This window comes from Mustelus asterias, chromosome 3, assembly GCF_964213995.1.
Source record: "Mustelus asterias chromosome 3, sMusAst1.hap1.1, whole genome shotgun sequence".
Lineage (NCBI taxonomy): Eukaryota > Metazoa > Chordata > Chondrichthyes > Carcharhiniformes > Triakidae > Mustelus > Mustelus asterias.
Window position 1 is genome coordinate 44,881,676 of NC_135803.1, and position 27,096 is coordinate 44,908,771.

Genomic DNA, 27,096 nt, shown 5'->3' on the forward strand with positions numbered 1-27,096 from the left:
ATTAAATAGGAGAGAAAGCCTGAATGGCCTACTCATGCTTGCAATCTGTATGTTGGCAAAGACCCAAAACATTTGGGACTTCTCAAAGGAATGGTCAAATTTTCAAAAAGGAAATGGTGCAAGTCATTTAAAAACATTTTAGTTTATGTGGCTGATAAACAACTATCCATGTATGAATTAAAATTGTTCGAAAAATAGATGGATTAATGGCTCCAATCTATAGGTTTATCCCAATCCTCTTTCCCCTCCTCCTTCATTTGAAGTTAAACCATCAGGCACAACAAGGAATAATACAAGGATATATAGGTTGTATACAAGTTGACAATCATTACCTGCTGAAGACTGACATTTAGGCCTTTGTGTGTAGCTCTCAGGAGTGCACAGACTGTATAGCTATCTGGATCCTCTTTATCCTGGATCTGAGACTCTTTCAGCAAGAAATCCAGTTTCTTTCTGATAAATGATTCCACTTGATGATAGTTTGTGCTGTTACCCTGTATGGGTCACATATAAAGACAGTATTACATCTTGTCAATAGTGTTGCTAAACAATTGCTAAAACATGCTAAAATCAGAAGTTCTAGGGACAATGTTTTGCTCTGCCAGAACCAGGCAGTATAAATCAGCTGGGAGGCTTATCTGCTAATGTCTTGCTTTCTTCCTGCAGTCTTTAAATTTAACCTGCTCTTCTGAGCAAGAAGTAGGAACACCCGGCAGAAACATATTCCTTCAACATGCAGATTAGGCACCAATAATGTTGTCATGGATCGATTGCCATTTTAAGCATCATAGTGGGGAAGCTTTCTATCAACATACAGTAAAAACAAAATACATGTTCAAGATCATTCTAACTGAAGGTTGTGGCATTACAAAATCTATTGAGTATAAAATTATAAACAGCTGGTGATAATTATACCATCAAACATTTTAAAGATACCTTAAATGCCAAGGCTTGCAAGTAACGTTGAGACAGGTTCACCTCTCAACTGTTATCATTCAACAATTACACAAATTTGTCTCTTGATCAGACTGGATATAGTTTAATTACGGAGTGGTATTTAAAACCCAATGTCATCCTAAAAACAGTGACGAAAGCTATAAAAAGTTAAATTCAGAATTTAGTTTGGAAATGCTCAGTTGAACTCAGTTGGAAAAGGAAAAATTAAAGTGAAACGGGGATGGGGCAAGGTCGAGACTTAGCACAGGTATATTGGGCTGAATAACCTCCACTTGGTACTATGGTTGTAAATTCATTCTCTCTACTATATAATACATTACAAATTACATGGCAGAATAATTCTGTTAAATGGGGCATCCTACAAATTGCCACGACCTATGCCACAAGAGATCCACAGGTTTCATAGGATCTTTACTTGCCAATGCCAGGGTTCATTCCTCTCCAACAACTGTCTCCGCACCCCCCTCCACATCACCCCCCCCGCCCTCAAATCCACACTAAGTGCTTTTCAATGCTTCCTTTAACCTGCTTTAATAAATTTAAGTACAATTATTTGAAGCCATTTGAAGTATAATTTTTCATGCATGCTAGAGGAAAATTGCAGAACTTCGTTACAAGATTAGAAGCCAAAATAAATAATTTCAATTTCATCGCACTTCAATGATATTGATCACTTGGACAGATCAACGCTGAAATGCAGGGTTATTAATCTCAAGAGGAAATGAAAAATCAATTATATTTACAAACCAAAATCTCTCTCGGATAGGTCAACTAAAACAGTGAAACCTTTAGGTTCAAATTACTTACTTTGGGCATAAAGGAAAAAAGTGTGTTAGCAGCAAAAAATGATTGGCAAAACATTTTTTTCAAAGCAATGTTTGTTTTTAGTCATTATAATAAATGAGAGTTTTTTACATCATCAATCACAAATGGATCATCATTGCATCTCAATCGATATTGTTGATTTTGTGCAATTTTTGCATATGAAACTGCTCCCTGCGAAACAAGCCATTATACTTAAATGCTATTAATAAGTTTCCTTCTGAATTTGGATTGAAAATGCCAAGTTGAACTATTACATTGATTTGTTTTAATTTGCACTCTTCTTCAATTTCATCAGCACTATCTTCATCAGACACTTCTCCTTCTTCTGCATCAGTCCGGAGGTCAGGAGGCAGTTTTTTCCCCTGAAACAAAACAGCATTGCACAAGTTAGTCAATTCTCACCTTTACCAGAGTATAATTTTGGGTTGTTTTTACTATTGAAGTTACATTTGTCTGATACACAAGGCTTTATGCTACACCTTTGAGAACAAGTTTATATTGGTATCAAATAAAGGTGACTTTTAATTACTTCAACAATGTGTGTGCTTTAATCGGTGGAACACACAAATCTGGCATTAATAACCTGGAAACTTAAATATACTATAGAATTTGTGCTATGGAAACATTAATTTCATTGCATTTACACTTTTAAGTCCATTATACCAACAAGATGGTAATTATACTGTGACTTTTGAATTAAATAGAATGGCTTTGGTTCCACATTATTGCGTATCGCCATAGCTTGAAATTTGTTTTGCGAGTTGACTTTCAAACAGCACAAGAACTGTTCATCTCGCATTTGATTGACTTCATGTGGAATATAATTTCAGTCTGGTTTAAATGCAACAGTGTATAATGCTCAGACACAGCACTCCCTTTTCATTTCCTGAGCATTTTATAACTTTTCCTAGTGTTACAAAAAGGCACACACATATTGAGAGACTCAAATCTACCTTGGATGTACCTTTATCTATAGCAGTGCCGGTGCACAAATGGATTAAGCATCTTATGTTTACGTCCATTATCTAACAACAAGAAAGCGTAACCATAAGACCACAGAATCATAGAATCACTACAGTGCAGAAGGAGGCCATTCAGCCCATTGAGTCTGCACTGACTCGCCGACAGAGCATTCCACCCAGGCCCTATCCCCGTAGCCCCATGTATTTACCCACTAATCCCCCTAACCTACATATTTTGGGATATTAAGGGGCAATTTAGCGTGGTCAATCCACTTAACCTGCACATCTTTGGACTTTGGGAGGAAACCAGAGAACCTGGAGGAAACCTATGCAGTCACAGGGAGAATGTGCACACAGACAGTCACCCAAGGCTTGAATTGAACACGGGTCCCTGGCGCTGTGAGGCTGCAATGCTAACCACTGTGCCACCCATCTTGTGATCAGAGCTAAAAATTGTACATTTTGCATTGGCGTCAAGTATACATTTATTTTTAAAATAGCTAAAAAAAAACACAAGAGCATACCATGAATCATTAATCCGCTTTATTTTAGAGACAGCAAGTGAATTTAAAGTAACAGGTGGCACGTGATCTCACCTATTCTAATTTCTATTCCCTCATCAAAGAAAAATAACTTTGTACTGCTGTCTTGGTAAGTGGTCTAACGACCATTCTTTTAGATCAAAGCAAGTGCTGCAGATGCTGGAAATCTGAAATATTAATGCTGAATGTGACTCCTCACTGAATGAGTCATATTTGACTCCAAATCTTAACGCTGTTTCCCTCAACACCATTTCTGCCAGACCTGCTGAGCTTTTCCAGTTACCATTCTTTTCATCTGTCTTAGCATTAAAACCAAAGCTTATGCAGAACATGCTTGTCCCTTTTCCTAAAGTAATGTGCCTGGACCTTACTGACGGCCCTCTTAGCAATTCACCCAAATGATCTCTCAACATTGATAAAACCTCTCTTCAGAACAATCTGAAATGTTGGGTGGAATTATTGTGTGTGGTGGCAGGTTAAAAGATCAGAAACTGCCAGGGTGTTGGAATGCCTGCGGGAATCTGTCAACTTCTGTATTTAACTTGAACACATTTGTTAGCATGCAGGAAATGGCCACAGGGTGGGCAGGTCTGACGGTACATATGTTAGAAGCCAACTATGAGGAGTTTTAACCCTGGATTTTACCTTTAACTTGGAGCTCACAAGTTTCTTGAACTCATTATACTGAACTAGATGAGAGGACAGTGGGATAGACAGGGCTGAGCAAGTGGCAACCAAGAAAGTTTTTAAGAACTAAGATATTATAGCTGCTTCTTTGTCCAATGTAAGACTTTTGGTCACAGGACTTGTTCTAAGAATGCACTTTCATCACTTTGGAGGGGTTTTCCGATACATTGGAAGCAAGTTTTAGGGGGAAAAGGATATATTGGCACGGAGGGAGTGCAGAGGAGATTCACTGGGTTGATTCCAGAGTTGAGAGGGTTGGCTTATGAGGAGAGACCGAGTAGAATTTAGAAGAATGAGGGGGGATCTTATGGAAACATATAAAATTATGAAGGGAATAGATAAGATAGAAACAGGGAGGTTGTTTCCACTGACGGGTGGAACCAGAACTAGGGGACATAGCCTCAAAATAAGGGGGAGCAGATTTAGGACTGAGTTGAGGAGGAACCTCTTCATCCAAAGGGTTGTGAATCTGTGGAATTCCCTGCCCAATGAAGCAGTTTAGGCTACCTCGTTGAATGTTTTTAAGGCAAAGATAGATAGATTTTTGAACAGTAAAGGAACTAAGGGTTATGGTGAGCGGGTGGGTAAGTGAAGCTGCGTCCACAAAAAGATCAGCCATGATCTTATTGAATGGCGGAGCAGATTCAAGGGGCCAAATAGCCTACTGCTGCTCCTAATTCCTATCATTCTCCCCAAAACAATTCTAAGTGTCGAATTCACGTGAAAACTGGAGTGAATCACGCTGGTTGTTTCAGCGGGAGTTTAAAAATGAATGGCCGTGCAAGATACCCAAGGAGCACCCATGGTGTCTATCAATCATGCACCAGACAAATCTCCTATCGATACTCACACCTTCAAGCAGTCTGTGGATGGTTCCTTAGAGAGAGGAGCTACCTTTAAAGGTGTGGCTGATGATACCTGTGAGGAGCCCTACCACTAACACTCAGGAAAGGTACAATCAAAGCCACATGAACACAAGAAGACGTTGGGCAAGCCACCAAGGTGCTAAAGATCTGATTAATTTAACTGGATATATCTGGGGGGCTCACTTCACTCTTTAAGCATTTCTAGAATGATCGTGCTGTCTCTTGCACAGCAATGAGGACTGGACTTTCATGAGGAGGGAGACAATGGCCACTCTGCATCTTTGAAGGAGAAGCCTGATGTCGTGAAGGAATGGAGCTTGCCAAAGATGCCTGCATGGATTGATTCAGACATGCTTCAGCTAATCTAATGCAGTGAAGCCATCTGGAACATTAATTCTGAAACCACTGTGCCCCTCAGCCTCCAAAACAAAGCAGTCCCACATTCAACAATCCATCCCTATCACAGATATCCATTATTCATTTATCATTCTTGTCATATAATTTTTCACAAGGCAGACAACAGCAATGGGGAGAATAGAACTTTGAAATAAGGTTTATAGCTGATAAACAGTGAACAGAAAAATTACATTGTTAGTGTTAAATACCCTGGTGAATACCCGAAAACAGCACAAATCCTTTATCTTTTCCTTTTACTCCTATTTTGTGTAACCGCTGTAGCTTTAGCAGACCTGAGTCACGCTGTTTTTTCTCTCTCTGCTGCATAGTTTAGATGCTGATAACCTCTGGGATTTGGAGCACGCAAGAGTCACACCAAAGATTACCAAACTGCATCTGTGCAGGGGTAGACTCAGCCAGTGGGACAAATGTGGTACGTGGGCAGAAGTTGAATTGCTTTGAGCAGAGTCTGCATTTCCATGTACCCTTTCCCCATCTTCCCTCTCACAGCTAGGAGCTCAGAGCTGGAGAGCACTTTGCTGTACCTCAGTGAGGCTCTGAATTGCCATGTTGAAGTTTTTCTCTCTCCTGCTTCAGTAGGCTATGGGTCAAGGCAAGCCTATACCCATTGCCTGCCACGTCTGATAGTCCCTGAATGTGGCCACTCTTTCCACTGGCGCAGTTGTCAGATCAAACACCTGAGACACCATAATACTTATGGTAGAGACATTCTTCCAATCTCTCTCCAATCATGCACAGTGCCTCTGGAATATTTTCTGCTGCTGCTTCAGGAGAGTCCTTTTCATTGATAACCCCTTAGGCTGACCATCTGTGTCCAGCTGAGCAGAGCTTGGCGCATCCTGTGTTCTCTGGGGAGATATCTGTTCCCATCTCCACCTCCTCGCTCCATTCACTTGTGATGTGTGCTTCACCATGTGACATCTTGGCGATCCCATTGAGTGCACCTTCTCTCGGCAGCAAGCTTCTCTCTTCTGCCTATCATCTCCGTCTTTCTCTCTCCACAGATGCTGCCTGACCTGTTGAGTATTTTTCAGCATTTCAACATGATGCCTTTTTTCCCCTCTTTCTCTCCTGCAGGGAGTTGGGGTTTGATTCCTAACCCCTCCCAGGAGTTGGTTATATGAGATGCTACTTAATCCTGCTATATACCTCCTTTCTTTGAAACTGCATCCGCAAAGCTCAACAAGAGTGCATTTTCAAACTCCCTATGGCATGACTGTTTCTTGGAAACATTAAAATTTTATCCGGCCCTTTGACCACCCTCTGACTGGGTGTTGATAAAACTGCGGGAACCCATGGTCCCCAACCATATCCCGCCATCAGGGAATTTTATCGCAGTACCTGTGGCCCCAGTGATATCTCCAGAGGGGTTTCCTCTTCAGCACTCACCCACTATTTTAAAAGTTTTCCTTTATCCTACCACTTGTTGGCTGCAGGGCCCCTGCCTGCCTTAGCCGTGGCCACTGCTCCTGATGGCATGGCTGAAGCTGCTGGACCTCTGGTTGGACTAGTCCTCAGGCAGGCTGCCATTAGGAACAGGATTTCAGCAGCCCAATGGCAACCACTCAACTAGCTGCTGCCCATAAAAAATTTCTAGAAGGCCCATTGTCGATACACATTTCCACACAACATTGGGCTGCTGAACCAACCTGTGACGTTCTACCCAGTGACTCTATTTCTGACTGCCATGCAGGATGGCAACAAATAACAGTTCCATCCCCTCTATGTACCAGCCACTTCATGCTGGAGGAGAATTTCTAAAGGCTGATGAGATCTCCTCTAAATTAAAACCAACACTTTAACCCTAACCCAGTACAAATATGATAAAAGAAATTCTGAAAATATCGCAGAATCATTACCTTTATGAGAATTTTTCCCTTCAGGCGCTTGGGAGTTGGAAATTGGTCTGTATCGCGAATACCAACAGGGGATAAGTCCAGTTTGTCACCAAGGATATCTTTTAAATATTGGGCAATCTTTTGTTGCTGCTGGATGCTGCAGTGGTTCTCAATGGATAGGATTACAGGATACCTGTCAATAAGATAAAAAGAAGAATATTAATTCAGTTGCTGGCAATGTTGCTGGGTGTTGGGTGAGGGGAAATCTAAACGGAATCTAAAATCAAATTTTGTTTCTTTAGAGCACACATGAACATAGCTTTTAGAACATTTAGTACAACATCGCAGGTATTATTATCCAAATACTAATATTTATTCCTTGTGGATTCATTTTTCCTCTTTTGGTGTAACCCATGCTATTGGTGAATGCTGGACAGACTGAAGGCCTACATAAAATAAAGAATCCTGTATGCTATATGGCAAGTCACCAATCATGCACCATAATTGTCAGTACAGAAATTGAGATTGGTAAACACAGATTATGTGAACTGAAGAAAATTAACACCTGACACACAAGCATTCAATATTAATCTATTACAGAACAGAGAACGGTACAGCACAGGAACAGGCCCTTCAGTCCACAATATTGTGCCAAACATGACGCCAAATTAAACTATTCCTTTCTGTCTGTCCTTGGTCTGTATCCCTCTATTCCTTGCATATTTATGTGCTTATCTAAAAGCCTCTTAAACGCCGCTGTCGTATCTGCCTGCACCACCACCCCTGGCAGCTCATTCCAGACACCAACCACAATGTGCAAAAGACTTGCCCCTCACATCTCCTTTGTACTTCCCCCCATCTCCCTCAGTGCATGCCCCCTAGTATTAGACACTATCACTCACTCATTTTGGATGAAAGCATATTTGCCGATGGTCTCAACAACATCTCTGAAGAGGACCTTGGAGGTGAGTGTGTAACCATGCTGCACAATTGGCTCCCCCTCTGGACCATCCCAGCAGTCAACTGCATCAAGAGAAAACAGTTTAAAGGTCAAGCTGGACCAATGGTAATAAATCAAGTGACACGCCAGCAGAGATAACATAGATAAATAAGAGAAAACTGAAAATAAAACGTAGGTTGATGACAGTTATGTAAATCGATCTCGCTTTTTGTTGTGCATTCATACTTCCGCCATTCATTGATTCATTCTCCAGGGCAACGCCTTCACCAATCAGGGTCAAGCAGCCTGGTTTAAATTTCAAATAATGCTTGGCAGTTATCTGTCAGTCACCATCAACTAGTGCATTCTCCATGGCAATGCCTTTACCAATCAGAGTCCACTTGCAGAAAAATCAACATTTTTTTCTCATACAGTATAAATTGTTGTTTTCCCCCATACTGGTTTCTTGTGAAGTGTCCTGATGAATTGAAGGCAGAAATCTTCAACAACTGTTTTTTTCAGCAACTGCTTCTTTATTAAGATCAACTTTAGGAGGGAAAGTGGTTGTCCCATCTTTAAAATCAGAACAGAAGTGGAACCTCACCCATCCATGGAGAATACAGTGCTGATGGCTTTACTGCCCGTGTCAGGATACCAGCATTGCATATATAACTTGAAGCTAACACATCATTAGTACCTTCCACACAGCGGCAACCAGCCTGTAGTACCCAGGAATACATATCCACCTTGGACTGAGAAAGGAGTTGATCCCCTGTCAAGTAAGTGTTGTGCGATGAAGCAATAAAGTAGTTGCACAGGGGCTGATCCATATCCTGATTTACTTCACAGTGCAAAGGGTTAAATATGTCACATGCAGGACTGCGCATGAAGTTAGTAAAACCTAGATGCAAAAGGAGAATTAATAAACCAGAGAAAAGCAGGTTTTGTTTACAATCCTTCGATTCACACACAGCATGGAACCTTTCCCCATGGAATAAAATCCATTAAGTTTAATGAGCCGAAATGTTAAAAAAGCCAGCAAGGAGTATAGTATGTTATAATGATGCCCAAAGTTTATTTGTCTCAATATGCAATTGGAAACCTCAAATGATTGAAAACACTTTCAGAATAAGTTTACCACTGAATACCATTAGTTCTTCATCCATAACTAAATATTACAGCATTGTGCTAGTTCTATAGGTCTCCAGACCTGGGTCCTTAATTATCATGTGGAATGAATGAAGTTTTACTGACCCTGATTTGCCACGTATTAATGCACAGAACACTGGAAACCACTATGCGTGCTATTAAGTTAGTTGGTCTTTTGAAGTTGTGCTGCTATTAAATCTACGTGGTAGACTGGTATATACAAGTAATAGGAGCAGGAGTAGACCATACAGACTCTTTGAGCCTGCTCCATGAATAGGAAATAATAAATGCCCCATTTTTTGGGAAGGACTCACAAACCAATGTACAAGGTTGACTGATACTCTAGCAAAATCTCAGGAACAGGCCTGTATATTCCAAATACCAGAGTGACGATCTTAAATGGACTAAAAAAAAACATTTTCACAATAGCATTACAGCTTAGTTCCTGGTTTTGGCCTCAAAGTTCTTCATTTGCAACTGAAAGCTTGCAGTCTGAGCTGACCTTTTTTTTTCCAGATGTCATCACCTCTGTGTAAATTATTTTAAGAAAGTAAACATTAAATTCAACAGAGAATAAGAATATCATGCATGAATTTTTAAAGGGTGAACATCTGTCCAAGGTTTTCAGGATAACAACTCAAAGCAGACACAACCCAAATTTCCTCTGGTTTCAGAATTGCGCCAATAGTACTTCATAAAACATAACAAAATAGAAACTGGAGCACAGGAAGCAGCTATTTAGCCAATTGTGTCCATGCTAACTCCATACTACAGCTATTCAATCTCAGGTTCTGCTCCCTTTAATAGCTTTCCAGCTGATTGATTTTATTTCATACGATCATCAGAAATAGGAAAAGGAGTAGGCCATTCAGCCCTTCGAGCCAGCACTGCCATTTAATAAGATCATGGCTGAATTAACACTCAGCAAGTCCATTTTCCTGCTTCCTCTCTGTAATCGTTAATTCCCCAACTGATAAAAAAAAAATTGATCTCAGCCTTGAAGATGTTGAAGGATTCAACCACCACAGCATCCTGGGATAAAGAATTCCAAATAAGAAATTCTACCTCAAATCCCTCTTCAATTAACACCCCCTTAGTCTGCGTCTATACCCTCTGGCCCCAAACTCTCCCACGAGTGAAAGCACCCTATCTATTCCCCCTAAGAATCTTATATGTTTCAATCATATCATCTCTCATTCTTCTGAACTCCAAGGAGCGCAGACCCAACCTGTCCAAGGAGCGCAGACCCAACCTGTCCAAGGAGCGCAGACCCAACCTGTCCAAGGAGCGCAGACCCAACCTGTCCAAGGAGCGCAGACCCAACCTGTCCAAGGAGCGCAGACCCAACCTGTCCAAGGAGCGCAGACCCAACCTGTCCAAGGAGCGCAGACCCAACCTGTCCAAGGAGCGCAGACCCAACCTGTCCAAGGAGCGCAGACCCAACCTGTCCAAGGAGCGCAGACCCAACCTGTCCAAGGAGCGCAGACCCAACCTGTCCAAGGAGCGCAGACCCAACCTGTCCAAGGAGCGCAGACCCAACCTGTCCAAGGAGCGCAGACCCAACCTGTCCAAGGAGCGCAGACCCAACCTGTCCAAGGAGCGCAGACCCAACCTGTCCAAGGAGCGCAGACCCGGCGTGTCCAAGGAGCGCAGACCCGGCGTGTCCAAGGAGCGCAGACCCGGCGTGTCCAAGGAGCGCAGACCCGGCGTGTCCAATTTTTCCACATATGGCAGTCCCTCCATACCCGAGATCATTTTAGTAAGTTTCCTTTGTATTGCCTCCAATGATAATGTATCTTTCCTTAAATAAGGGGACCAAAACCATACACAATATTGTAAATGTGACCTCACTAGTACCTTCCACAGTTGCAGCAACAGCCCTTACTTTTATACTCCAGCTCTTTTGAAATAAAAGCCAGCATTCCATCTCATGGCTGGAATTTTCCGGTCGTTTATGCTAGCCGATTTGGCCGAGTGTCAAATTCTCTGTCCTTCCTTGCAGCAGCGGCGGGGCGTGAAGGGCCGGAAAATTCCAGCCCATATCTTTTTTTTTGGTCTGTGACTTTGATAAATTATAAACCTATTTCAATACTTCTTTCAGTAGCTGTCATTCTTCTATTCCAATGTACACCCAAAATGTTAAAAATGTAGTTAGGATTCTCCAATAAAATGTATTTGCTCAATTATGATATTTGTCATTGCGAACATAAAAGATCAAGTGTAGTATGGATCGCCTGCACTTGGTTGAGGTCATTAGGTTACACTGAGGCTTCATGTGTTTCATATGAAGCAATTTTTAAAAGCGGCATCTCAGCCTTTTGGCTAAGATGCAAATGAGCTCAAGTCTTGGAGGAGGATCCTCCCCCTTCTCCAATCAGCTTGACTCATGTAGATCAGGCCCAGGACAGGGTGGTTTTGGTCTCCCGTCCTGTCTTGTCAGCCTGGATCTGAAATGTCTCAACTTGTTGAGACTCTGAATTGGATTTGATTTGATTGAATTGGAAAAGTATTAAAAAAAACAAAAATAAAAAAAAAACATAATACTAAGAAAGAACTTGCATTTAAATGGCATCTTTCACAACCTCAGGATGCCTCACATTTGCCTGCAATCAATGAAATACATGTAAAGAGCAGTCATTATTGTAATGTAAAGGGAATTCAAGTTGATAACTGTGTGTGGAACAGGTTAAATTGAAATTACTCAACTGTATCCCAATCATTTTTTTTTACTATTTCTTCTCCCTTGTAATTCTTACTCTAAGAGAATCTGAATGCTCCTTTAGCTGACTGAACATCTTATGCGCCTTCACATCAAGAAGTTCTTCCGAATAAGTGACTTTGTTTTGCACTCTGCAGGCTTTAGCTCAGCTTACATAAATCAATACTCATACACGAACTTCATATATCCCCAGAGACACTAATGTGCTGTGACATGACCCCCGAGGTTATATTATAACCCAAAATAGTACATTTGAGAAATATTTCATACTAAACTCTGGTGCTTAAATGTGTTTATTTAATTTGGAATTTTAAAACTGATTGCCTTGAGATCATTACACTTGTTTAATTTATGATATTTTTTAAAAATTACAGCAGTCAGCAATTGCAAAGAATATTTAAACCACATGGCTTACCAGCCAGTAGGTGCCATATTTTAAATTCAAACTTCAAAAACTAAGTGCTGGATTTTCACCAGCAAAATGGGCAGTTCGAGTTGGGAAATTTCCAACCTCCTTTAACAGACCCCCTTATATCCAATTTTCATTCTGGGGAGGTGGGGGGTGGGGTAGAATCAGGCCCACCAACCCTGGAAGCAGATCCTAGGCAGGCACAAGAACAGGCAAGTGGGCTGGTTAGAAAGCCTGCTTCAGTTCTCTGGGACCTTGTCCCTGTTGTTTTAGAAGCAGTTAGGTTCTGTTGCCCTCACACCCATTCCCAATGGCTCCTGAGATCCACAAGCTATCTTCATGCCAACAAATACACCATACCCCCTCCCATGCCCCATCATACCTCATGGCACTTCCAACTCATGCCCCCACCCATTCCCATCATACCCCCAATTCCCCCTCGTACCAACAAGCTCCTTCCACAACTAATTCCCCAATATCTACATTGGGCAGACCTCAGAAGCCGTATGGAGTTTAAAATAAAACTAAACAAATGCAGCTCTCACTCATTTACATTAGTGGTAGAGGTAGTAAAAATTTGCATATTCCCATACAACTGTTAATTAAGCAAATTATATACACTGACATCACTAAAACGATTGCAAGGAATTTCTTGCAGAAATCAACATTTTAATGTATGAAAACATTTTTAACTGCATTGATAGGAATGATAAGATCATGAGATGAAAATTAATATGCAAATAATTTTCATAACATTTAAAGCATTTTTAGTGCAAACTTAATGTTAAGTAAGAAAAGGGACCAGGCTATCCAATCAGATCATGAGGTTAAAAAGTACAAAAGAAAACATTTGGCTAAATTCCATTCCATTAGTGCTGGAGTGCTCACTACCATCAAGTGTAGTACAAATTCTTTGAAAAGTTCCAATTACCTTCAACTCCCAAAACATTTTGTTGCTTGTTTTCCTCGGAGACTTCAAACTTTCTTATAATATCCATACAATATTCTAATGTCACATTCGTCATCTGTGTGAAGAATAAATGTGAACCTAGAGGTTTTTTAAAAAGAAATTTCACCATTGTCCTGAGAAAAACACAATGCGATGGACAAAATCTCAAACCCAGAGTTTGCTGATTATAAATAAATTAACTTTCAGGTAACTCCAAGCAATTTAGTTCAATTGAAAATTTATAACATTTTAAATAGACATTTGAACTTGGGTTAAATTGGATAGTTTCTGAAAACAGGTGCAGGTCCCATGCAGAAGACACACTGGGTGGAATTTTCTCATCCCGCCCACCATGAGAATCGTAGCAGGTGGGATGCGGACCACACAAAGATCCATTGACTTCAGGCAGGATCTTCCGGCTCTGGGGTGAACACGGCCAGAAAATCCCACCCTTTATTTCTGTTACCTTCTCATCTGAATGATGTCAGTTCATCAGCAAGAGGCCAATATCATGAGTGGCAAGTGCCAATTAAAGTTACTCTGCACTGTTTAAAGCAGCTTGCATGTGTTGAAGTGGATGTGCACTGTGACTGGAGTAGATGCCAAGAGTTGTGGTTGAAGACAATATGGCCAGGGAAAAATGAGGAATGGCACAGCCGGGGAATGTGCATACTCTGAATTTTCTGGACAATCCTCTGGAGACCTTGGTGAAAAGGGGAATGGTTCAGGTCCAGAATGCACTGCCTGAAAGTGTGGTAGGGGGAGGTTCAATCAAGGCATTCTAGAGAGCATTAGATGATTATTTGAATAGAAACAATGTGCAGGGATATGGGGAAAGAGCAGGAGAATGACACTAAGTCATGTTGGTTATTTGGAGAGCCTGTGCAAACATGATTGGACAAATGGCCTCCTTCTGCACTGTAACAATTGTGATTCTGTGATCTTGTCCTGATGCAACTGGTTTGCACATAAATCTTGAAGTCAGAAAAACATCCTTTAGTAATGACCATATCATTTCCTGTCGTCTTTTGCAACTTCAAACAACCACTTCTAGAATAGTAACAGCAAGAAGAAATCAACTAAGCAATAGGTACTTAATGAACCCTTTAAATAGCATTCATGACAGAGGAGTTTTTCTTGTTCAGCTATGTGAAGTTACTGGAGCATTGAGCTGCAAAGTGATAGTGTTGGTGCCTAAATCAATGTTGCACATTGCTTTATGTCATGATCTGTCTGCTATGACTCTGGTACATGTTCAATGAGTGCATTGCTGCCTGCACCAACAGGCCACTGACAAGTTCAATCTCTCGACCTGCCATTCTTTTAACAAAATGGCTTTCACTGGGTAATAGATCATTTGTCCAGCTTTTCCTCTCATCAAAGGCAAAAATGCAGAATAATTATTTTGTTTCACTGCTTCAACTAACACAATTATTATTCTCCATTACACTATTAGCCTTGCAGTCAGGCTTTCGGGAGGAGGGGGGCACAAGACAGCGTTTCATAGACGAGATCCAATTGGAAAGTACTATGCAGCAAACTGTCCAACTTATACACAACAACATAGCAAATTTGCCAGACCTCTGTTCCTGATGACTACCTAATGGGCATCGTTGCAAAGTATGATTGCGTAGGTGACAACTGAACAAATCTATGAAGTCCTCCTTAAATTGCTCCTCAACACCTACTGTTTAAATTCACATTTGAGGAACGGCTGCTTGTACAAAGTACCAGAGGCAGCCTAAAACAATAAGAAACATATCCCAGCATGAGTTATTAATAATGCCTTTAGGAAAGTGAAAAAGAAAATTGAGTGTTGGGTGGAGTGGGTGGGTGAAGAGAAATTAGCCACAAGTTATTTATGGAACCATGAATTGTGCACAGATGTTGGGTAATCAACAAAACTATCTTATTATTACTGCAGTCTGAACCTTGGACTGATTTGACAAAGATTTTTAATCCATTAAAGAAAGCTGTAAATCAAAACATCAAAAATGTATAGGTAAGCATGTGTTCTCAATGGCAACTTAAAGTTTGTAGAGTTTAAATATGGTGTTTGAATGACTTACTTTTTGTTCCAATTTAAGAAACTGAGCGAGCTCTTCCACGGTTAGATAGTCCTTCCTGTCACTGTAAAACCTCACCAGTAGGAAGAGATCCCTTCTCAAAGACATCATCTTATAAAACACAGAGAACTCTTCGAGATTTAACGTGCCCTGATTTTCATCTGTATCAGCTTCCTATTGGGGAAAAAACATAAAAGTCTTGTCAAAACAAAGATTTCAAGTTATTTGGCAGTACATTTTTTGATTTAACTTTTATGAAGATTTTTTGGAGTATATTTTCTTTTTACCATAACAATCTTAACTCCTTGTTGGTTTTCCTTTCTTAAAGTTACAAAGTCAATGCATAGAATGAACAGGACAAGCCTTTAATCCATTTCCATGTTTTCTCCAAAAGACAATTCAAATCGAATCCAATTCATGGTCTCCACAAGAGAGACATTCAAGATCCAAGCTGACAAGAAAAAGCATTGCACCTGATCTTGAACTTGGTCTTTTCGCCTCACTCAACAACCTCCTGCAATTCTCCTGTTAACTGCAGTCAGTTTCAATGCTGCTGTCATTGGCAAGGAGGACAAGTCATAAATTATTACATCTCACCAGCTTTCCTTTAGCTTCCAACTCCCAAAGTGGAACAGAGCACACCCTCCTCTATTAAGCTGAGACCAGGGACTATTTAAGGTAGAACGCTAACCTGCTTCCATTCTTACTATCTAAAAACACTCAAAACCAGTTACAAAATTGAAGTATTCACATGTTGTCCACATGGAAGAATTTCTACTGCAACAGTTGAAAGTGAAATACAGCACTAGAAATTAATTCATATATAAAACAAGTATCCCTTTTCACATTAAAGATAAATTCTGCGGACACATTAACAATTGTTGGTGACAAAATATAAAAAGTAAAAGGTACAAGCAGAAATGCACCATTATATAAAACGTAGAGTGAAATGTTTAATTTCTTAAAAATAACAAGTTAGGAGTATTTTGTCCAATGCAAGTAGTTTGTAAAGCAACTGTTATACTAGTGACCTTAACTGTTCAATTAGCTTATTGGTTAATCATATTTGGGAATTCACTGTTCAAATGGTAAAACTCAATCATGTCCACTAAGTTAACCGAACAGTCACCCATGACTTAAAGGCATTTGTGAAAAAGAGAATTTATAATCATATCTATATCTAAGTCAATCATAGTACCATCATGATAAAGTTGTCTTGTCTGATATTGTGTTAGCTCTTTTTCTACTTCATTGGCAATCAGCAGTGTGATTCTGTCATATTAATTATAATATCATTCTCTGTGCTCTCCTTGCTTGTCATGCTTCATTAAATTTAGGAAAGAATGAGCAACTGATTCATTTACTATTTGAACTGTATCCAAAACAATGGGCAGAATTCTCTCAAGTCCTTGCTGGTTTTGATCGCAGACACAGGAGGAGAACCTGACGTGAGGCCTAGATATCTGTTTCACACCCACATGAAGTTACATTGGGACCAATCCTCGGTTGGTTCCCAGCAAGGTGGGTCAGAAACCCCGCCAGAGGCTGGCATGAACCTCATTTGCATCCCATTAACTGGATGTAGATGAAAGCCCAACCTCCACCCAATGCCAGATTCTCCACAGTGCCAGTGGGAAAACAGGCCAGTGTGGAACACATTCCAAACAACATGGCATGCAGATGTCGGGACTCATCTGAACAATGCCTGGGGCAGCCTTCAGAATTCAGGATAGAGGCTGCCAGCAACCCTGGAACACCACAGCAGTGGGCCAAGGGGACATCTGCATGTGAACCTTCCAGATTCGGTGTCCTGGAAGGGGTCCATTTTACAGCCTCAATGTTCCGGGATTTCATCTTCGTTCTCAGGTGGTCCACCTTCTTTCTTAATAGTGGGTCAGTAATTTTGGGCACCTTTTCAATATGGCACCCAGACATGATTGCGGACTACGTGCCATCCAGACTTGCCTCGCCACAGAATATGGCATGAAACATCCAGGTGCATAATAGATAAGGTTAGGGTCAGAAGATTTGGTATGTTTTCCCATTGGGTGCCGCAGCAGCAGTGGTAAATAATGCCACTTGTGCATGATACTTTGTAGTGGTCTTTGCATGCTCTTGAGTAATATCTGTCACGTTCTGTTTTTTTCTCAAACTTTTATTTCCTCACTGAAAAGATTTAAGAAAAAGTGTTTAAATGCATTTAACATAAAAAGGCAATAGGTGCTTAAAATACTAATGCATCAAGCTCAAACTGTTTCCCCATCACTAAGTAAAAGCTATTTTTTTCATCTCATCCATACAATAAATAAGTGCCACACAATGTTTTGGGAAGACTCTCAAGTTAGGGCATGATATGGTTAAAAAGCTACATTAATTTCATGCATTAATTAGTTTCAAGGACAACTGACATTATTTGCAGATATTGCACTTTTGAGCCGAATGTGTAAAATAACTTATAAAAAATATTTTTGTTACCCTCAATAGAGGCTATGTTTTCGAAGGTATAGCAATACCTTTTTATCAATGTTTGAGAAAAATATTAATTGCCTTCTTCTATTGCAAGGACTTTGTCTTTTTTTCAAAAACATTTGGAATTCTCCCATTTCGAGACTAAGTGCAGTGGTGGATATAGGAATATGGTGTTTCCCACTGTGGTGGCTGGCGGAAAAACATACCAAATCTTCCGGCCCTAACCTACAAAACTATGAAGTCAGTGAGACTTCAAACGGAAAAAGGTCAATGAAAACTTTGATGAAGCTCAAAAGTTTGGAATGCATTTTTTGCATGTGACTTGGGAGAAGTATGTTTATTGTTTAGTCATATTACATAAGGACAGCATTAATTGAACCAAATCAATTGACCATATCTGTTCCTTTGTATGTCCACTTGCCATGAAATAAAGGAGACTAATGATTTTTAGCTGGCCACACATCATCAGCCTACCTTGGAAAAGATGGAAAAAAAACATACATGCAAAAAAAATACAAATAGCCAATACAGATTATGAAAATACTGCCACACCCTGAATTAGACTATTATGTATATATAGATAATGGCCACTCTGTGAAGATATCCTTTTTTTAAAATAGGCTGTATTAGAGTGACCAGTACCAATAATTTATTGGCAAGGATCATTCGTCAAATTAGAGAAATGGCCCCTGCACTAATTCCTGAGGACAGAATCATCATATTGTTACAAGTGCTGCAATGGGGCAGATTTTAGCTTAAAAGATTTTTTAAAAATGTTTTGAAGATTTTGCTTGGCAATTTAAGTTTAAGTTTATTTATTATTGTCACAAGTAGGCTTACATTAACACTGCAATTAAGTTACTGTGAAAATCCCCTGGTCGTGACACTCTGGCATCTGTTCAGGTACACAGAGAGAATTTAACATGCCAATGTTTCATTTTTTACTGCTTTGGTCTGATATCACTCTATCTAATGTATATCCCTTGCTGATTATTTACAAAAGATTATTCAAAGCCTTTAAACTTATTTAGGTATTTGCTGATCATGAAACTATTAAATCAGAATCAGCAGATGAAAACAAATTTTCACCCTAAATATAGCTTTCAATCATACATTTTAAAAAAGCATTAAAGGGTTAATTCGGAACATTCTATTGTATGTTACACGTTACCAAAATAATTTTGTCAATATTCGATATTAGGAAAGCTCAACTCATCACTAGTTCCCTTAATACTTTCTCTTTCATGATTATTTTTAGATAGCATACTTAAAATTGTCATAACATTTCAAAATGAAAAAAAGGATAAAAATGAAAAGAGTCTTTACTCATGACTCATATTAAATTGAGATCTATGCACAAATACATATATGCATTCAGTAAGTCTTCCTCCCAAGGTTTGATCTCAACTTTTATTATATACTGAAGCTTCATCTCTATATGTCGAGGGTAGTGTAAGCTGATGGGATTCTTCTAAAATGAACTTGCCAGCTTAAACTGTCTGATGACTGATTAAAATCTGCCTCCTGGCCTTCAACTATTTGAACCGCAACTGGATTACAGGCACATTTTCATTTTAGGATGATTATCAAAATCGGTGAGGGGGGGGCGCGCTTTAGATCAAGTTTAGTTTTCAATAATATACAATGAATGACGGGAGCATTGTAATAACATCAAGTTCAATTTAGATTGGAAAGAAGAGGTTTGGGGAATCACACTAACTCATTGCATATTATAAAAATCCTTCATTATTTAAAAGGTAACTCTTGTTCATACATTTTATTTTGTGGAGTATGTGCTTTGCACTCAGCTTGAAAATAGTTTCTAGGATTGCCTCTATCACAATCTTTAGATTGACAAACATAGAAGTGGGTGCTTTGGATGTGCATATGTCTGTATAAATGTATTTTCCACAGCCCAAGGCAAGGTGATTTCTGGCAAATCAAGTTTATGCTCTGATGCTGCATATTCCGTGACCCTTAGTGGAGCTAGACAAAGAGCCGTGGCCTTAGTTGTGTCATTCAAGAGGAAAAGGCTGCTCCAGTGGATGACTTAATACAAAGGGGTAGAACTTAACTGTATTCAACAGCTCAATAAAGGTCATCAGTTAAATTCTCCTTTCCTCTTCCCCCAACTTGTGTGCCTTGTTTTTCTACATTTGGAACATGTTTAGCTGGCAATCTGTGTGAGTGAATCGGATTATAAAATAGAGATTTCAATCATGTACTTTTTAGGCTATACATATTGGCCAAAAAATTTCCATTTTCGTTTGAACTGGGATTTTCCAGTGTTGCTGACAGCGAATGGAGTTTTGGCTGGAACGCCAAATTTTCTGTTCTTACTTCTAACAGGTGCCACCACAGATGAGACCAGAGACCTTGCCCAATAAGTACAATATTGCTAAATGTCTGATGAGTACATTCAATGTAGAAATTTGACAATACTTTCTGTACATGTGAATGAGATTCATTCAGAATCTACACAGTAAGAAAAATGTGAGAAAAGACAACTGATAATTCTCAAACACAAAGGAAATGAATGGTTTCAATGACCTGAAAATAGCACAACATAATAAAATTATTCTATATAAAGGATCATCCAATAGAGCAATGAAAGGTATCGGAAGAAAAAAATGAATAATTAAATAGCTAAAATAGTGAAAAGTCTATACAAGAAAAAAAGCATGAGGAAAGAAAGCGAAAAGCTGCAGGAATTAAGAAGTTATAAACATGAACTATTGCAAAAATGCAGTAGGTCCACTACTCCCCAAGGACAAAAAGAAACAGGTTAGACAATGGCACTCACCCCACATTCCTGACCTGCATTCAGAGAATACGTAAATATTTGAAACATGAACCTAACTCTCTTCTCTCTAATGCGACCAGATCCCCAACTAAATTAAAAAGTGAATTATATTTATTATTATTTAGTTTCTTTTTATTAATGTCACAAGTAGGCTTACATTAATAATACAATGAAGTTACTGTGCAAATCCTCTAAATCCCATTGACTAAAGTCAATGTCCAGACTAGAGGGCTGCAACGTATAGGTGAGATTGAAGAGTTTGGTTGGAATAATGTAGGAGACCAATGAGAAAAGTAAAAATGGCATTCGGATGGGAATTAAAGAAGTCAACCAGCTGGAGGACAGGGAAAGAGAGCACCTAACGTGCATTTGATTTCCACTATGTTGATACAGATGTGCACCCACATGGAAAAGCTGGAAACTCAGAAGACCGAAATAGATAGAAAATGAATTGATACACTTGCAACATTCTTCCAATCTTGATCTATCCATTAATCGAGACAAGGTTGCCTTCAACAGTGCTCAATGAACTTAACAGAGACCCGTTTCTGATTCTGCATTGATACATTAATTAGTTGAATTGAGGGGTCATTTTGAAAGACACCAGCAATTCCAGCCAGATTTTGCTGGTGCATGTTTGAGGTATTAGGTACATAATCACATTCAGATAGCAATGTCCAGTAGGGCAAATATATATCAACTTTGAAATCAAAAGCTGTATTAATACCCATATCTTCAGTTCCCTGTGACCTCAATATTGTTGACAGGATAATCCAGACTAAAAATTAATTTTATAGCTTAAATGCCTGAGGTAGACAACTACTGCTCAGTAGCAGCAGTGCGTACTATTTACAAGATGCACTGCAGCAATTTACCAAAGATCCTTAGACAGCACTTTCCAAACCCCCAACCACTTCCATCTAGAAGGACAAGCGCAGCAGATAAATGGGAACACCACCACCTGCAAGTTCCCCTCCAAGCCACTCACCATCCTGACTTGGAAATATATCGCCGTTCCTTCGCAGTCGCTGGGTCAAAATCCTGGAATTCCTTCTCTATGGCATTGTGGTCAACCCACAGAACATGGACTGCAGTGATTCAAGAAGGCAGCTCACCATCACCTTCTCAAGGGCAACTAGGGATAGGCAATAAATGCTGGCCAGCCAACACTGCCCATGTCCCACGAATGAATAGAAATTTTTTAAAACTAGAATTGGGAAAAATAGTTGCTTAATACATGTCAGGAGTGGGAATTTTACATTCCCCATTATAGATTACACTAACTACATAGGTCCTACTTGGTGATGGGTAGCTAGTATCTGGATTCATATTGTTTATCCATCATGAATTGCCAACCAAATGCCTGTTACCTCTGGTACGTTTTTGTTCATAAGCTGTACTAATGACTCCTGGGACAGGCTTTTGTCTTTGGGTCAGGACCAAATGGAGGTCTCAATTCCGCACTGTCCGGAACAGCGGTCCAGCAATGATTTTCTCTGACGTAGCCAATTTGTGGCTAGAAGGAGCACTTGCTCTCCAAATAAGCATGTCAAGTGAGTTGTCTCCAGCACTCAGAGCTGCAGCCTGCCACTGAAGGTAAGAGGGAGGCTGCCTCCATCTTGGGGCCCTCTCAAATTTAATAACTTCCACAGCTGCCGAGTCACCATTGTATTGGGACAGCCCTCCACAGCTGTGGCCATTTAAGCAGGGAGGACCTCAAAACCTGCCTGGAGGGCTCATTCACTGTTCTGCTGCGAGGTGGCTGCCTCTGGGCAGCTGATCTGTTCCTGACATCACAAAGGCCAACAGACCGGCTGGAAAATTCCAGTCAGCCTCTGGCCTTAATTGCCCTTTTTCTTCCTCCTCAATTCAGACTCCAGCAAAATGGCTAGGAGGCATGTTTGTGGGATATGAGTCAAAGTTACATGCCTGCCTGCATCCACTCTCACCTCTATATTGGGGTGAAAATTCTGCCCCTGGTTTCCAGTATTATGATTCCTTAGATGCCATTTATCATTTACAGAATACAGGCTGTTATGGATATATCACTGCACATTTTTGAAGCCTGTGAGAAAAATTTATCATCTCTTTAACCAGGTAAATATCCCATATATTATCATTTCCACATGAATGAGAAAAGAGATTGAATATAATAAATTAACGAGTAATTTTCTAACATCCTGCATCACTTCAGCAAAATACTTACATTTTAAGGGAATTAAGTCAAGGAATTAATAAAGCAAATCATATTGACCAGCTTAAATCAGCAATGACCAGCTCAGGGGAGGCAACTAACCTGAAACATCTGCCTGATTTTCCTGCGAGGTAGATTCACATTTAGTTTATGCATCAGTTGATAGATTTCCTCAATGCAGAGTAAGCCATCTCCATTTCTGTCAGCTTCTTCAAAGGTCTGTTTCATCCATTTAAAAAGGAAATTAAGGAAAAGTAAAATTGAGAACATAGTGGGCAGTGCATTCAGGTTTGCTGAAAATTATTCCAACCTTTATATGCATCATTGTCCACATGCCTATAAGAGTAAAATTGATAAGACCATAGAGTTTTGAATGTTTGCTTATTGTGATGAAAGAAAGTGCATTAAACAACTATATTAGCAATTCAACAAATTCTGGTGAAAATTGTGAGACACATTTTAAGTACATGTTTACATGGGCCGCCAATATGGCATGGATATGGTAATGAAATCATTGTGGTACCTAGCTTCGAGCCTCAAGTTCCAATCTTACCATGCAAAATTGAGAAAATAAACTGGTGACTTGTGGACTACAAGGATATGAACCATTCCCTTAATGAGATGAGATGAAAACTGGTTTGTAGTCTTAATTCCAAAGGATATTGATCATGAATTCTCTGTCTTTTCGCAAGTGAATCTTCATCTTTAATTCCAGCCATTAGGTATTTTAATCCAGTTATCCAAGTGCGTGCGTCCTCACAGTTGGATGTTACCAAATCTAATGCCTCCATATGACTGCCATGGTAAACACTAAAGCAGCAGCTAGAATCAAAGCTCCCCTCAGCATGCCGATGAAGGGTCCCTTCTAAAACTTTACAAATGGAATCAATGGTAACTGAGGGAAAGAAGAAAAAGTTGCGAATCATTTAAATGCACAACAGTGGTTTTCACAAATCATCTGCTCATTTATTTTACAATTTTTATCCAATTACTTTTTTCATTTGAACATGGTGTGGGCATGAACGAGTATTGAACATCAAGATATTAGTCTGCCATTGTAAAGAGGAAAAGCATTAGTATTTAAAAAGCTGTAATTTAATCTTTAAGACTAATTAAATTTGGGTTTTTTTTCCAGGCAGTACAGAAGTTATGCTCTTCTAGAACGTATCACTTTTTCTTGTTTTGCATTCTTTTTCCTTTAATGGTCAAGTTCAAACAAGTAATGTATTCATTCTTTAAAAATGGAAAGAGATTATGTATATTACAGATCTTACAATGCAACTTATTCAGTCATTGGCACTTTTTCAGTTTAGTGAATTAATTCTGATACAAGCTTTTCAAATAACCTGCCCATCGTATAACAATATTCAAAGTTAACCTGGTGTTTTGAGACTTCTTATTGTGAACCCAACTCTCTGCTCACCTGATGAAGGGGCAGCGCTCCGAAAGCGCGTGCTACCAAATAAACCTGTTGGACTTTAACCTGGTGTTGTGAGACTTCTTAATATTCAAAGTGCACAAGGTGAATTTTACAGTGCATCTCTTTACTTTCCACCGCCTGAAGTTTGCAACCAACTTTTTAAAAAGGCTGCCCTGTAGCAATATAATGCTGTGAATGGCCTCAACAAACAAGAGTGGGGGGCTTTCGCTCCTTAGTGGAAGGAAATCCCACTTTTGAGAGCTGCTGGCCAATCTTTCAGTCCCAGCAATGCAAGGAGAGAACAGTGGGTGCTGCTGGGACTGCAAGCAGTTCCATGAAAAAGGTGGCATAGATGCCAGAGTGAGGCATGTCCAAGCTTTTTGGGCGGAGGGAGACCGGGCATTCTCAAAAGAATCATAGAATCTGTACAGTGCAGAAGGAGGTCGTTCGGCCCATCGAGTCTGCACTGAGCCATCTTTTTATCTTACCCAGACCCTATCACCATCACCCCACGTATTTAACCTGCTAACCCTTCTAAACTACACATTTTAGGACACCAAGGGGCAATTTTAGCATGGCCAATCCACCTAACCTGCACATTTTGGAGTGTGGGAGGAAACTGGAGCACCCGGAGGAAACCCACACAGACACAGGGAGAACGTGCAAACTCCACAGACAGCAGTGACCCACGGCCGGAATTGAACTCAGGTCCTTGGCCCACGGCCGGAATTGAACTCAGGTCCACCGTGCCAGTGGAGGCGGGTGGATTGTCAGGTTTGGAAGGCTTAGTGAGGGGTGGGGAGGGCACAAAGGTTAGTTTCTACCTTGGGGGTGTGACCCAATGCACACAAGCACCCCCCCCCCCCCCCCCCCTCCTTGGAAGGAGGTAATCCTTACTTCCTTTCCATTTTTTCACTTCAGATGGTGGAAAAGCAGGCTTTCCACCTCATCCACCTTCCGCTGCCTAGCATTGTATGGCAGTGGAGGTGGAATGAATCCCTTAATTGCCACTTAATTGGACAATTAAGGGTCTCATTAGGCCTAAGGGCAGATGGTCCGGTGGGCACTTCACCTACCCTTTGTATTAAGGGGAAATGGTCAGGGGTGGCCGGAAAGCAGTGGGCTAGCCACCAGTCATAATTTACGTGTTCACCCAATTGAAAACATGTCTGTTGGGAGGCCACAAAATTCACCCCCTAGGCATTTAGTTAGATATATATTTACTGATGTATTTTACTACAAACTAATTGGAAAGTAGGAGGAGTAAAAATTCTTACTTTTTGCCTTTTCGTTTTTCCTGGATGGGCGCCACCTAATGCATGTCCTGTGTTCATCCAGGTAGAAAAGGCGAACCAAACCTTTGCTTCCACCTTTTAGCTTGACCATTTGAGTTCCTGACTGCATTACACTCATGCACCTTTCCACTGTGAAAGCAAGCCAGTAAGAGTCAATTAGCAAGGATAGAAAAAGCAGGTTTGATGTAAAGTCTGTTGATTAATATGCTAAGGTACCTCAAAAACTACATTAACAGATCCCTTCAGTACTAAAATCAATGTAAATTATTCCAACAATGCAACAGTTCCCAAGAGTGTTCTCTTTTACAAATAGGAAAAGAGAAGGATGGAAGAAAGAGCAGTAAGCAATATTGTTAAAGTTTGCATACATTGCATAACTTTTATCAAAGGGATGACACAAACTCTCAACATAGGATTTGTCAGTTAGTTCAAACATAAATATTTAAGTGAAATTACATTAACTTTGCAATGAAATGGAAAACTTAACATACCTTTAATAAGAGCATAAAAAGTCAGGAGCAAAAATATTACTCATTGATAATATTTTTCCATTCACGTGTTGAAGAAAAAGACGTGCATGCAAGGAATTTCAATTTAATATTAAATTTATACAGTCCAAGTCCTAGCTCTCTCTAGCTCACAACAGTGTATGTATCTACACCACATGGACTGCAGTGCTTCAAGGCGGCGGCTCACCACCAGCTTCTCAAACGCTGGACTAGCTGGCAATGGCCACATCCCATGAATGAATTTTTAAAAAATGACTCATTGCTGTCTTTGAGCTTGCAACCCCAAAATCTCATCTCACAACCCGACTGGTCACGAGCCACGCCACGGTTTGGCTTAAAACCTGCAACTGATTCTAATTCACCAAAAGGAAGCACCAAGTTTAAAACCGGTGTCTGCCAGACTATGGGTAGAATTTTAATGAAGGGAAGCGATTAAAGCTTGCCATCCATCAAGTCGGCACGTAACATGTTACCAACAACTCTCACAAGCCCACTGCCATTTAATTGTCATTTGAGCACTGACTGACAGTTGGTGGGACGTCTGTCCGCCACTAGAAGGAAGACCCGCCTGTGGCCGACAGCTCTCCAGCCAAGCATAGCGCTGCAGTGGCAAGAAGTGGTACTGCAGGAACAAAGTCCCTGGACCATTGAAAAGGCAAGTCCGGGGGTCCCAGGGGGTAGGTTGTGATGGGGATGGGGAAGAGGATGGGGGGCAACTCTGAAGGGATCTTCAGATTAAGGCACCCAGCTCTCCTTCCCGTCCGAGATGGATAAAAGGTTTTTTCTCCGTTTCCCACCCTACCTGCAACCATTCCTGCCAACTTAAAAATTAAGGCTGGGTGGGAAAAGGCCCTTAGGTGCCTACTTAAGGCCACAATAAACAAAAGGGCAGATTTCCCACCCGAAGCGCTGTCTGCCTAAGTGTACAATCTGGGTTTGGGTGGGTGGGTTTCCATGGGGAATGTTGCCCATTCAATTTTATGCTCCCCCTGTCTCAGCACCAGCTGTAAAGAACCAGGGAATGGAGGAAAGAACTCATTCATATTGCACCTTTTTGCATTTCAGAACATCCCAAACATT

General features: G+C 40.3%; 1 protein-coding gene across 1 annotated transcript in view; it reads right to left on the minus strand.

Annotated features, from left to right (window-relative positions):
* Positions 1-27,096, minus strand: part of plch1 (phospholipase C, eta 1) — a 77,641-nt gene that overhangs the window by 43,531 nt on the left and 7,014 nt on the right. Inside the window, exons 2-11 of the mRNA XM_078203612.1 lie at positions 25,490-25,636; positions 23,457-23,687; positions 22,895-23,025; positions 15,330-15,500; positions 13,243-13,336; positions 8,732-8,935; positions 7,997-8,117; positions 7,116-7,287; positions 2,037-2,144; positions 333-494 (exon numbers count right to left, since the gene is read on the minus strand). Of these exons, the coding sequence (XP_078059738.1) occupies positions 333-494; positions 2,037-2,144; positions 7,116-7,287; positions 7,997-8,117; positions 8,732-8,935; positions 13,243-13,336; positions 15,330-15,500; positions 22,895-23,025; positions 23,457-23,687; positions 25,490-25,636 (1,541 nt within the window). The remainder of the gene's footprint in view (positions 1-332; positions 495-2,036; positions 2,145-7,115; positions 7,288-7,996; positions 8,118-8,731; positions 8,936-13,242; positions 13,337-15,329; positions 15,501-22,894; positions 23,026-23,456; positions 23,688-25,489; positions 25,637-27,096) is intronic.